Raw genomic sequence first — 12,826 nt, 5'->3', positions numbered from 1 at the left:
TTTAAAGAAGTAGCACAACCCTAGCAACACCTCATTCCTATGTTGCGCATTCTGAAAGACAAATCAGTTCGGCATTTTGAGAAGAAACCACTTCATACTGCAGATGTACCTGCTGGAGCTTGCAAGTAGTATTGGGTCACTACAACAGAACATAATCTTTGGACAGCAGTCGGCTTGAGACTCACAGAGTGTCCTGCAATTCCAAAATCTGGTATTCCCCACCTCCCCCTTAGCTTTTTTTTTTTTTTTTTTACCGTTTTCCATTTAATTCTGCTTCAGCTGTGATACAAAGAAATATTAAAACATGCCTTCTGAGACAGGAATAGCTTGATGGATTTTTAAAAGGGGAGATTGGCATCATGAACTTCAACCTAACTCCCTCACACTGAGTAGAGCTAGAGCAGGAAAGAATTGCTAGGGATTTCCTTAAAATGCACTAGGATGGGAGGAAAATGTCTTTATTACTGCCTTTTTTATATAAAGCCATAAATGGCATCATCACCATTCAACAATGAACTGTAAAGCAGCCAATAGGATTGTCTCATGGTCAAGATTTTTAAACTTTTGAATTCCACTGAAAATTTGGGAGAGGGGGATCTCAATGCAAAAGTCATCAGTGGCAGAAAAGGTTCGCCAAATGACACTTCTCACTGATCTACAAGCTACAACCATAGATCAAGTAGGTCTAGAGTAGTCTTGAATTGAGAGGGCACCATTAAACATACGTGAAAATCTTCCAGAAAGGTACACTAACAGAGAAGTTGGCAAAGGAAGGAAGACCATGCTTTAAATAATCATATTGATACATGCTTTACCACAGTATTGGTTCATCTGAATTTAATAGCAAAACTAGTTAACAGAACCACCATTTTGTACAGATACTTAATGAAGAATAACCTTTTACTGAAGGTTCCTCCTGCCGTAAGTGTTGCCTAGCAGGAATCTAGGAGATACTCTTCCAAAGAACAAGGAAATTATTATACCCAAATCATTTTCATTTGCTTATATGTTTAGATTGTAGCTTAAAGTGAAAGAACATTAACATTTGTAACCCCAAACCCACAGATTTAAAACACAGTGCTGCTAAAAACTGAGTTCTGAGTTAACAAAAGACGGAAATCAACTCATTTCTGGAGTGCTCCATTGTTACAGTGTTGTGTTCTCTGCTTAAACTTTTCTTGTCTGTATTTTCATTGCTTTTTCGGGCCAAATATAAGAGTCTGTCAGAAAGCTTTCATAGTCAGTGTTGTACATCTGGGAGCGGATGAATGCTTCCTTGTCTTCTGGTTCAGGGTAGAAAGTTGCTGTCTTGTTTTTGTAGGCTAGCTCTGCAATCTAGGAGAACGAGACAGGTCCTTCATTGTTAGAATTCATAGTGGCCTGAGCAGCAGCATGATATTCAATAGGGAAAATTCAAAATTTAATAACCAGGTATCAGATTGCCATCGTACAGCGAGCAATAAATCTGTGTTGTGTCCAAGAAAAGATAAAACATTCCTGGGCATCATACCCTTTGAAATGAAGTGTTACAAGCTGTAGCAATCATAATCTGTTAATTCACATCAACTTCATTTCAACTGGGAGTGAAAAAGTTCCAAGAAGATTCCACACCCATTTGCACTCTTGATTGAGGTGACCCTGAAAGTACAGATAAATCCCCAAAATGACCTCAATGGCTCTCAAAGAAATGGCTAATGACCAAATGACTACAAAGAAATAGGATCCTTCCATGCTTCCCCCCCTCCCCGCCATCCTGCCAGTACTAATCCTTCCATTTCCCCCACACACACACACACACACACTTTCCTACCAGAACTGATAAAGCTTCTTGGATGAGAAGCGAAACATCTTCAAAGAAAAAGCATTTCTTCCTCAAAAAAAAAAAACATACTCCAGTTGTTTTTGAAAAAAAGAAAGCACCTTTCATTCAGATGGGAGCATTTCATATTAAAGTACTCAAATTAAGAGAGGGATCTTAGATTCATTGCAATAAAGGGCCAACTCACCAAGCGCATTCAGCTCTTTACGACATAAATATGTAATAATTGGCAGTGTACTTAATCCTGTCATCCTGTTTTTCTCAGATATTGTTTCCATTCTAATGCCCAAACAATATTTACAGGACTGCCATTACAGTGTAAACTTCACTGCATTCGATGCATGTAGATTATTGTAACCTTACAGTTAATATTTCAAATAGACTGTATGTTTAATTTTCTGGATCTTCCATCAGTTATCCTAGTTCAGTGATGGCTAACCTTTTTGCCATCACGTGCCAGGAGAGGGGGGTGGCAGGGGAAGGGACACGCATGCACGTGCCCACGCGCATGCGCACGCAACCCCACCCACTCCCGCTCCTGGCACATGATGGCCTGGTAGGCCCATTTTTCTTTCTTACCTGATTCCAGATCCTTTCTACCTCGGGAAGGTCGAAAACAGCCTTTCCCACTCCCTTGGAGGCCCTATGGAGGCTGAAAGGGCCCATTTCCCAACTCTCGGTGGGACAGGAAGTGATGTTTTTTGCTGTCCCCAGCCTCCAGAACCTCTCTAGGAGTCTCTAGGAGCCTCTCTAGGAGTCTCTAGGCGCCTCTCTAGGAGTCTCTGGAGGCTGGGGACAGGAAAAAAAGTCACTTCCTGTCCCACCGGGAGTCGGGAAATGGGCCCTTTCAGCCTCCGTAGGGCCTCCGAGGGAGTGGGAAAGGCTGTTTTCGACCTTCCCAGATCCATAGAAAGGATCTGGAGCCAGGTAAGAAAGAAAAACGGGTCTTCCCCACCCCCCACCAGGGCCTCCAGAGGCAGGAAACAGCCTGTTTCCCTACTTCTGGTGGGCCCAGAAGGCCCGAAAATCAGTTGTCCGGTGTGCGCATGCGCCCCAGAGCTGAGCTGGCGTGCCCACTAATATGGCTACGCATGCCACCTGTGGCACGCGTGCCATAGGTTCGCCATCACGGTCCTAGTTGACAATTAAGACCCTTCTGCAAACTGTCCAGTGTTAAAGCAAAGTTGGTTATTGAAAGGATTCTAATTTTGGCTCTTAGGGAACTATGTATACATGTATGTATGTATGTATGTATGCATGTATGCATGTATGCATGTATTTATGTATATATACGTCGATACAATTCAAATACAGAACAGATAGTCCTCATTAAATGACCACAACTGGGGCCAGCAATCATTAAGCAAAGGTTGCGATTGAAATTGTGACTGTTGTTATGATCAGCTTTCCTTTGCTTTACAAACCTGAAAAGGTCACAAATGTGAGGATGGCCATAAAGTTATTTTTTCAGTCTAACTGGTGTTAAATGAGACAGTCACTAAATGAGGCTACTTGCATTATGTCTATGGAGATTCTCAGTCATCCAGGTCATGGTTGTCCCAAAGGTGCTTTTTCAAGAGACAACTGGTCTTTCTGGCTTTTCTTTGAAGACGTTTCGCTTCTCATCCAAGAAGTTTCTTTAGCTCTTGAGCTAAGAAGCTTCTTGGATGAGAAGCAAAACGGCTTCAAAGAAAAATCAGAAAGACGAGTTGCCTCTTGAAAAAGCATCTTTGGAACTACTTGTATTATGTTTACATAAAAGTCTTTGGACTTCTCCACTTGCATCCTAAGTTCTATAAAACACTGCCTTAGGAATGACAGGACAGAATGCATTTGCAAAATTATTCTGGAAAGTCTTAGAAATTCAATGTATTTCATTTAAATGAATTTAAAGAGATCTGATAAATAAAATTCCATAGGGAAAACTTTAGCCCTATTAACCCTGCAGACTCAAATAACCAAATTTTATTGTTTTTTTGTTGTGTTTTTCACAATAACTAAATACAGATATGAATTATGGGAAGAGCAACAAATATATTGAATTAGATGCACAGATGGAGATTTTAAACTATCGTTTCCCATTTTTAATTCAGTTCTTCACAAGGTAGCAATCACATTCAGTTCAAAATATTTTTGAAATATTGTGGGGATGAAGTTCAGTGTTAGAGTTTCAAATATGTTGTTATTTCCTATTTCATGTCAGATGATATATTGGTGAAATATAATCACACCATCGATTGTATTCTATTTTAACATTAATATTAAGAATGAAATAATATTTTGTATTATATAATACACTGTATTGTACCATTTTTCTCACTGCTTAAAAATATAGTAAACTAAGTTTTGCCATACAAAAAAAATGCAGGATTTCAAACAAATTCTTTGACAATAAATTTGCTTTAAATATTAAAAATGTCTGCATTGTCAACTTGAAGAGGATTAAATATGACAAGCAGCTTTAAAATTATTACCAGATGTGCCTGAGAGAAGCAATTCCTTACTGATAACAACAAAGTAAGAATAAAAGAATTGGCAGGCTTGTAGAAAATGAAAAATGGAGCCCAAAGAGCAAAAAAGTAAGTCAAACTACACCAAAAGCCAAAGATTTGTGGCTGAATCTCCATTTGTTTATGTTCCAACTGAATTACATCTGTACTGCATTTTACTGACCCCTTCACTGTTATTTGTCCTGTTGGATAAACTTGCATGCCTTTGTAATACTGATGTTAGAAAGTGTGACTAGGGAAAGTCAGTTTGAATTCACTTGGGACTTCATTGACTGGATGGTCATCCACAGCCATGGAAGTTTTTTCTAAGAAAAAAAGGGTGGTAGAGAATATACATCCTACCAGAGATCCTCAAAGGAAGGGAAAGGAGAAGAAGAGGGACAAGGCAAGGCTAGGCTAACACCCACTTTTTCTGAAGTGGATGTTACAAGCCAGATTTAGACCAATCTTAAAAAGCTGCAGAAGAGAATGGATTCACATCAAAGTAGTTTCAACAGGGACTATGTCAAACAATGGTACAATGTAGGTTTGGTTTGCTACGATTATTTGATTAAAATTAATCAATATTGTATACATTTTGTTACTGAAACTTCTTTTTGAATCACAGCATAATGAGCTATGAGAATAACCTTGAGGAACAAAAAGAAGAGTCACCATCAAGACAAGATCAGATAAGAAAAATTGGAGTCCAGGACTTCCGGTTTGGCGTCGCGTCGATGCAGTCGGGGAAATAGCAGGCTCCGATGAGTCCTGTGAAAAACGCGACTGACGAACCGCCGCCGATGGGTCTACGGACCAAACCTGTCCTGCAGGGATGGGGGAAGAAGAGGGGCACCTCAGATGGCCGAGAGGAATAGGCAAGTTCCTTGGAGGCCAGAGGGAATCCTCTGAGTCGGTGGCGGGGGGCGGCAGCCATGGCGGCTGCCAAGAAGCCGTGAGAAGCCGGGAAAACAATTGTGCAGGAGGAAAGAAGAAAGAACGAGATACTTCGAAGCCGGGTGAGTGACACCAACCCTGGCGGGAAGCAACACTTAAGTATGGACTTTTACTAATAAGACCCCCAGCTTTAATTAGCGGCTGTAAGTTTGTGGGGCATGAAGATCTACAAAGTAATAAGAGGAAACAAAGACCCATTAAGAAATTTGCCTTACTATAGGCTGACTTGGTAGAATTGATTATTAATATACTAGAAATTTGGGTTTCTCTTTAAATTGGAATTGATTTGAGCCTTGGGGAAAAAAGAAAAAGAGAAAAAGGAAAAAGCGATAATTATGGACTTAACACCTTTAAAAGTTAAAAGAAGAGAGATAAACAGATGGTTACATAATGGATACAAAATGGAGATTGCTGTGACTAAGCGAAAGTGTGGATTGTGCAGACTCGCCTTCTGTTTGAAAAAGAAATATTTTAACTCACTATTTGGTTTGGATCTTTGAAAATAACTATGGATTTTTGGATTTTGGAGATTTCTATTCTGTCTATGTGGGATTTGATAAAGAAAGAAGAAATATAATGGAACTATTAAAATTTAAACTAATTGGCGCAGGAACAAAAGGTGTGGCGCAGGAACAAAAGAAGGGAAGCTGATGGACTTTATATGGAACAGATGTTACAAAAGAATTAAAGTGATTTATAGAGTTTCAAACATGGAAATACGGATTTTGAAGTGGAATGTTTATGGACAGATCGGGACATGAAGAAATAAAATAGATAAAATTAAAATGTGATGTTTAAATAGTCAAATGTTTAAATGACTTTAAATATTAACAGGAGGTGCTTATAGAATAATAAAGATGGAGAATAACAGAAGGTAATTAAAATAGAAAATTGATGCAAAGGTGGTAAAAATGAGATTTTTATAAAAATACAAGAGTATATATTAATATGAGAAAAACCTAAGAAAACCTATTAGATTATGAGAGAACAAGAAGAGAATATGCCTGATATAATATGTTTTAATCTTAAATTGTAAACAAAGTTGAGAATGGTATATATGATTAAATCTGAATGATTAATGTATTATTGGATGATAAAACAAGATATACAATTGTGACTGAATTTAATGTATGCTAGAAATATTAAGAAATATGTTGGGAGTTATCCTGGAAGAGTATGCTATAAGATATGCTGGATATCAGCTAAACAAAAGTTGGAGAGGTGGAGGAGAATATGCTGGAAATCAGCCAAAATAAAATATACTGGAAATCAGCCAAACAACAGTTGGAGGTATGGAGGAGAATATGCTGGAAATCAGCCAAAACAAAACATGCTAGAAATCAGCCAAACAATAGTTGGAGGTATGGAGGAGAATATGGAAAATTAAGTGTAATTGTTAAAGTTTAAGATTTAAAGATTCGTTGAAATGGGTCTAGAGATTAAGGAATACAGATAAAATTTTGATTTATAAATTGAAATAAAAATAGAGTTGTACATATTTGGGAAATAAGATTTGTGATGATAAAATGTAAGGTAAACACTTAGATCAAGTTGTTAGAATATTTTTAAAATTTGTGTTTTTGATTTTTATGTTAAAAGATGCAAGGGAGGGAATTAAGCTAGATAGAATTTTGATTGATAATTGGAAATAATGAGTAGAGTTTATTTGAAAATTAAGGTTTTGATGATACAATAGATTGGTTTAGAATAAGATGTTAGAATTTGTGTTAAAAATTTGAGTTTTGATTTTGAATTTTAAAAGATGTAATGAAAAAATTGGGATTAGAGCTTGTTAAAGGAATGTAAACAATTGTACCTATCTATGACCAGATCAAGACCTCGTTCTTAAAAAATATATTTTATGTTTATGTTTGGAAAAAAAAATAAAAAAATATATTTTTTTTAAAAAAAAGAAAAATTGGAGTCCAAAGCAGGAATATAATTTGAGAAAGCATCTCAGGCTTGACCCTCCATAGTATTCTTGAACATAAAAGCAGAGAGAGGAAAGGTACAGTCATACCTGCAAGTTTCTGTTACCATAACCTTATAATAAAAGTAATTAGAATTCATAACCTTATCTTGAAGGGCTGACACATAATATGATTAGTCAGTAAAGAATGAACTTACTTTCACAGCAATTTTAAGAGAGATGTCTTGAATTGCAGCTAAAGGTGGATATAAACGGCCTTCATCTAAATGCTTCTTTGATACCTGTTGACATATAACCTAGGAAGAAAAAGTATATATATATATATATATATATTAGATGCATGTATTGCTGATACCTTTGTTTAAAGAAGAAAAAGTTGCCGTAAATTTAAAAAAATCAGAAATGAACATATATGGGAGTTTTAAATGACAGTAGCTTCATCTCTGATACCTGCCGGTTTGCCTACATTTTTCTGATCCAATGCTCTGATCCTTTATTTTTTTTTATATTATCATTACATTACATTACATTACATTATATTAATTTTACAACTGCTTCTACAGGTGTTTCCTACCAACATCCAGAATATACTAACATATCATGGAAATAACTTTGAAGACCAATTATTCAAAGATCATCTTAAAGAGCTTTATTCTTTTTTTCCTTTCATACAGATATACACTGTAGTCCAGAATTCAATGTAGAGCAAGGAAAGCAGAATTCAAGCAACTTTAGCTCTTTTTAAGCTCTCAAAAATCCCTCTTTCTTTTTATCAACTGCATCAATTGTCAGACCTAACAAATAATTTCAGGCATGTAGAAAAGGCTAGGGGAAAAAAAGAAGACATCCTTGACTTTGAAAACAAACTCTCCAATTTGAACTTGACTCCCGGTGGCTTTAACTTCATGTTCATGTAATATTCTTGGCATAATACAGACGTGATTTGCCATTGCCTTTTAGGATGCTGTTTTATCAGTTTAGCTTGGGGGGGGGGGGGGTGTCTCCTAAATTGGCCACTTTAAGAAGTGTGAACTTTAAGAAGTTAGGAGACCCCTGAGTTAGTCTGTGTGGTATTTATATAGTGCCTATTTTATGTGGCTTTTTAGATGTTGATGGCTAGCTAGTAAGTCGTTGGCTGTTTGCTTGTACTGCCAAGCCCTCCCCTCCTAAGTACTTGATAAGCTGATGGTAAATTAGCATTCCTGTTGACTGAGGAGGGGCCCGTTTCCAAGGCTTCAATCACTTCTCTGGCTGTTTTTGTGCCTGCTCGTCCAACAATCTTACTAGCTGCAAAATTGAATCTATGTCCTTGTTCATTTGTTCTGCCCCAGCTACGGACCCCAAAGAACGCAGCACACACAAAGTCTGTACAAACCTTAGTTTACTAAATTAAATCAGTCTTTTTCAAACAAAGGCTGTTAATTAACTTTCTTAACAGCCTACAAGAATCCAAAGAATAAATAATCGTAATCTTACTATGGTTGGCCCAGAAGCAATTTGCAGGAAACTGATTAAGAGAACTAAGATCCAGACGCGAAGGAGAGTGAACGAAGTTGTTCTCTGCAAATTGCCTCAGTCGTCATCCTTCCTTAAATAGGCTAAGGGAGTAGCCAATTAGCCCCAAGCCTTACTCTCGAGGAGACCTCCTCCTGCTTTTTGGCAGCTCTGCGCGCCCGTGCATCGAGAAGAGGCTCCTCCTCTTCTTCCTCTTCACTTATGGGAGCTTCTGAAGCCCCTGGCTGAATCCCCGCCTCTGGCACCACATCTTCTCCAGCCTCCTCATTGTCTGATTCGAGTGCCAGCTGCACAGGCTGCTGGCGCAGCACCACACCAGCCTCCTCACTGTCGGAATCAGCTACTAGCTGTACAGGCCACTGACAGGCCACAACATCATTGCACTGTGAGGCTACCAATGAGTTTGGGTCTTCTCATCTGACCACACATTTGTGTTCTTGCAATCTGGTGGTTAACTTCATCCTTATCTGTCCTACATAAGGCACAGAGGCAATCCATGCAGGGAATCCAACGGATTACACCGGAAGTGTCTCCCATCTCAAAGCGATCTTTACAATGCATAACCTGTCCTCATATGGTAGCCTCTGGGCAGTGTGCAATGCCCACTTGCAGATCTTGGAAGCTGCGTTCTACAGCTTCCGAAATGTTTTTGATATACGGCATGTACTAGCCCATAAAAATTTAATTTATTTTCTCTTACAGTGTACAAAAATTACTATATTTTCTTTAAATCTAAAAGCTGGAAAGTGTTGAATAAATGTTATCAAAAATAATATTTTTATATTTTGGAATCCACAAGGGGGAGCTGAAGTTGTTAAGAAAAAGCAGCACAATTTTATATTGGATGCAGCTAAGTAAGTTTTCTTTAAGCAGATCCAAGTTTTTTTAAACCAGGCGGCCTTGCAATTTAGGCAGAGTTACAATAATATTTCATTAGCTTAAAGTGCTCAAACATAATTCTGCTTGGTGAGGCACAGAAGAACGATGCTTGTCATCAAGTGAAACTGCCTATAATTAGGCATTATAGCCTTCTGGACTTAAGTGTTTCATTTCCAAACTCTACTTTATTTGGCATGAAAATAAGAACACCTGAAAACAAGACTCGTATCTTACAATGAGTAGAGTGTTTCTTTTATCAACTTTAACTGGAGAGCTTTAACAATTTATAAGATTTATAATTCTATACAGGGGGTGATGGCTCATTGGTTAAAGACACTGAGATTGTTAGCTGGAAAGTTGACAGACTGGGTTCAAGACCCAAGCGCTGTATTTCTTAGTTACAAATAGAAACAAGCAAAATAAGAACCACTTTTCAAACTTATTTTAAAGATGCAATCTCTATGATTTTATAGTAGTATTAATCAATACCTTAGGTAGAAAAAGAACCACGGGCAAGGAAGAAACCAGAAAAATGTTCACAATACGTATTTGCCAGAAGTGATGTTTTCTACTAGGAAACCTTTGCCATTGGACTGCATTTTATACCATATTGTTGTAAATGAACAAGATCATGTGTGACTGCAACTTGCAATTTCACTTTTGCTTTCTCCATTAATTCTACTTGTTGGAAACCGGTTATGAAGCTCACAAATGGCGATCACGTGACCATAGGACACTGCGACAGTTGCAAAGGTATGCCAGTTGCGAAGCATCCGAATGGTGAACCTGTGACCATGGAACACTGCAGCAGCCTTAAATGAAAAGCTTTTTTTTCAACTGTCATAACTTAGAAAGGTCACCAAACAAGAAAGTTGGTAAGGGGCGGTGGAGGCAACCTGCATTCCCATTTATATATACAAAAAACAATTAATACCTCTGCAGTAAGGAGAAAAATGTCATCACTTATGTTTCTCACTCCACATGAAACAACGCCTAGGGCAATTCCGGGAAATACATAGGCATTGTTCCCCTGTCCAGGATAAAACATGCGTCCGTCTGGAAGAGTGACTGGATCAAAAGGACTTCCACTTGCAAAAATGCATCGTCCCTGAATAGAAACAAAAATAATATTGCAAAGCGTAATTTAATGGGAAAGGATGGGCATACATTGAAATGTTCGTGTAGATAACAGTGCTTTTATAAAGTGATTATATTAGAAACTACAGGAAGAGCAAAAGACCTATTATTTGATGTTATATATCTATAACATCTATGTGGTTTCTTCTGGATATTTTGGCAAGTTTCAGATTAGTTTGAAACCTTTCTATAATTTTATTATAATGTCCACATCTGTCTAACTGTAGATAAGAAGAATGAGTTTTCTATGTTTCATAGTTTTTAATTCTTTCTCCTATAAAAAAACATCTGGGAGAACTTTTCCAAGTTCTCTTCATCCACAATCAACTGTGGCTGAATGTTATGATCATTCGGTCTATGCATATGTGTACGTATGTTGAATGTCTCTATATCACAGAAAGTCTACGTGACAAGCTTCTGGTGAAATTTTATCTTCTATACAATTCTTTTGAATCTTTCATCTCAGTTTGAGATGATGACCTTTCTAAAGTTGTTCTTGTTCATAACTATTGTTACAAATGGTACAAAAATGAAACACAAGTCCAGAAAATCTATTTGAGTAATTTGCTGCACAGTTATCTGAGAAGAACAGATCAATATTTCATTTGGTGATTGTAATACTGCTCACCTTGGAACAAGCCCAGAATCTTAACTTAAATTTTATAATACGGTTTATAATATAGGTTTATTGAGAAATTCCACTAAGATCAATTATTTCTGTGTGAATGAGCATAAAATTGCTCATCTTCATTTTTAAAAAAGGAGACTTGCTCAAAGTTTTACATGCTTAAAGCTTGTTTTACATGTTTTAATGGAAGAGTAATAATTTTGATGCATCTTTAGGTCTTCCGGTCATGAGATGGAACCATATTCCATCTGCTTTAAAAAATATTTGCATTACTCCTCCATTCCTGTATTGCATCCTTATGCTTACTTTTCAATAAGCAAAAAGGACATGCTGCATTTTGTATGTATTTACACATATATATAGGGACGCGGTGGCTCCCTATATATGTGTGTAAGCTAAGACACTGAGCTTGTCGATCAAAAGTTCAGCAGTTCAGCGGTTAGAATCCCTAGTGCCGCATAATGGAGTGAGCTCCTGTTACTTGTCCCAGCTTCTGCCAACCTAGCAGTTCAAAAGCACATAAAAATGCAAGTAGAAAAATAGGGACCACCTTTGGTGGGAAAGTAACAATGTTCTGTGCGCCTCTGGCATTTAGTCATGCCGGCCACATGACATCTTCGGACAGCGCTGGCTCTTCGGCTTTGAAACAGAGATGAGCACCGCCCCCTAGAGTCGAGAACGACTAGCACATATCTGTGAGGGGAACCTTTACCTTTACCTTACACATATATATAGCTAGTCCTCAACTTACAATCATTATCTCCATCTTTCCAGTATCATCCCTTCCCTCAGCCACCACCAACGTCTCAAAGTAGCATGGTAGGTACTTTGATAGCTACATAGCTCTGGCTACCTAACCCCCATCTTCTCAGTAGAGTCATTCCATCTCTCCTCTCAGTCACTGAGAATGTTCTAGAAGTCCTCCCATCCCTGGCCTTCCCCTAAGCCTTCCAAGCCTTCCTGCAGCCCTGCTCTCAAACCTCTAACATCACATATTCTACCAGCCTAGTTTACTCCTCCAACTAACACCTCGCCAGTAATTTTCCTCTTCTCCTCCTAGTTATCATCAATTTCCAAGTGAAGCACATCTCATTCTGCTCAAACATTTGTGTTTCCTTTCCTGCACAGGCAAATGCATTTTGGTTCATGTATGTTTCATCCAAACAGCTGTTCTGAACACCAAAATGCTTTCTGAATACTTGGTAAAATGTAACTAATTACTTCCATTTTTTTTTTTTTTACATATCAGCTATCCTTATGTTACAAATCTGAACTTGTTACTTTACAGTGAAAGGCAATTATTGTAGTACAGCGATTTTGAGGAGCTTTGCAGCGTGCCAGACTGCAATTTATGCATGTCTCTTAATGATTAAAATGGTTGCAACTTTTTATTTCTCTCTCCAGTGACAGATATTAGGGAAGAAATACATTCTACTAGTTCCTGAATATATATGAAATCCTCTATTAATTGA

General features: G+C 37.7%; 1 protein-coding gene across 1 annotated transcript in view; it reads right to left on the bottom strand.

Moving 5' to 3' along the window:
• Positions 1 to 811: 811 nt before the first annotated feature.
• Positions 812 to 12,826, bottom strand: part of ME1 (malic enzyme 1) — a 112,428-nt gene continuing 100,413 nt past the window's right edge. Inside the window, exons 12-14 of the mRNA XM_070932875.1 lie at positions 10,524 to 10,697; positions 7,393 to 7,491; positions 812 to 1,335 (exon numbers count right to left, since the gene is read on the bottom strand). Coding sequence (XP_070788976.1) covers positions 1,168 to 1,335; positions 7,393 to 7,491; positions 10,524 to 10,697 — 441 coding nt within the window. The 3' untranslated portion in view covers positions 812 to 1,167. The remainder of the gene's footprint in view (positions 1,336 to 7,392; positions 7,492 to 10,523; positions 10,698 to 12,826) is intronic.

Source organism: Pituophis catenifer, unplaced genomic scaffold (genome assembly GCF_029215685.1).
Source record: "Pituophis catenifer annectens isolate HBS135680 unplaced genomic scaffold, rPitCat1.0.hap2 SCAF_1, whole genome shotgun sequence".
Lineage (NCBI taxonomy): Eukaryota > Metazoa > Chordata > Lepidosauria > Squamata > Colubridae > Pituophis > Pituophis catenifer.
The sequence above is the reverse complement of the archived record's forward strand: the minus strand, read 5'-3'. Positions and strand labels throughout refer to the sequence as shown.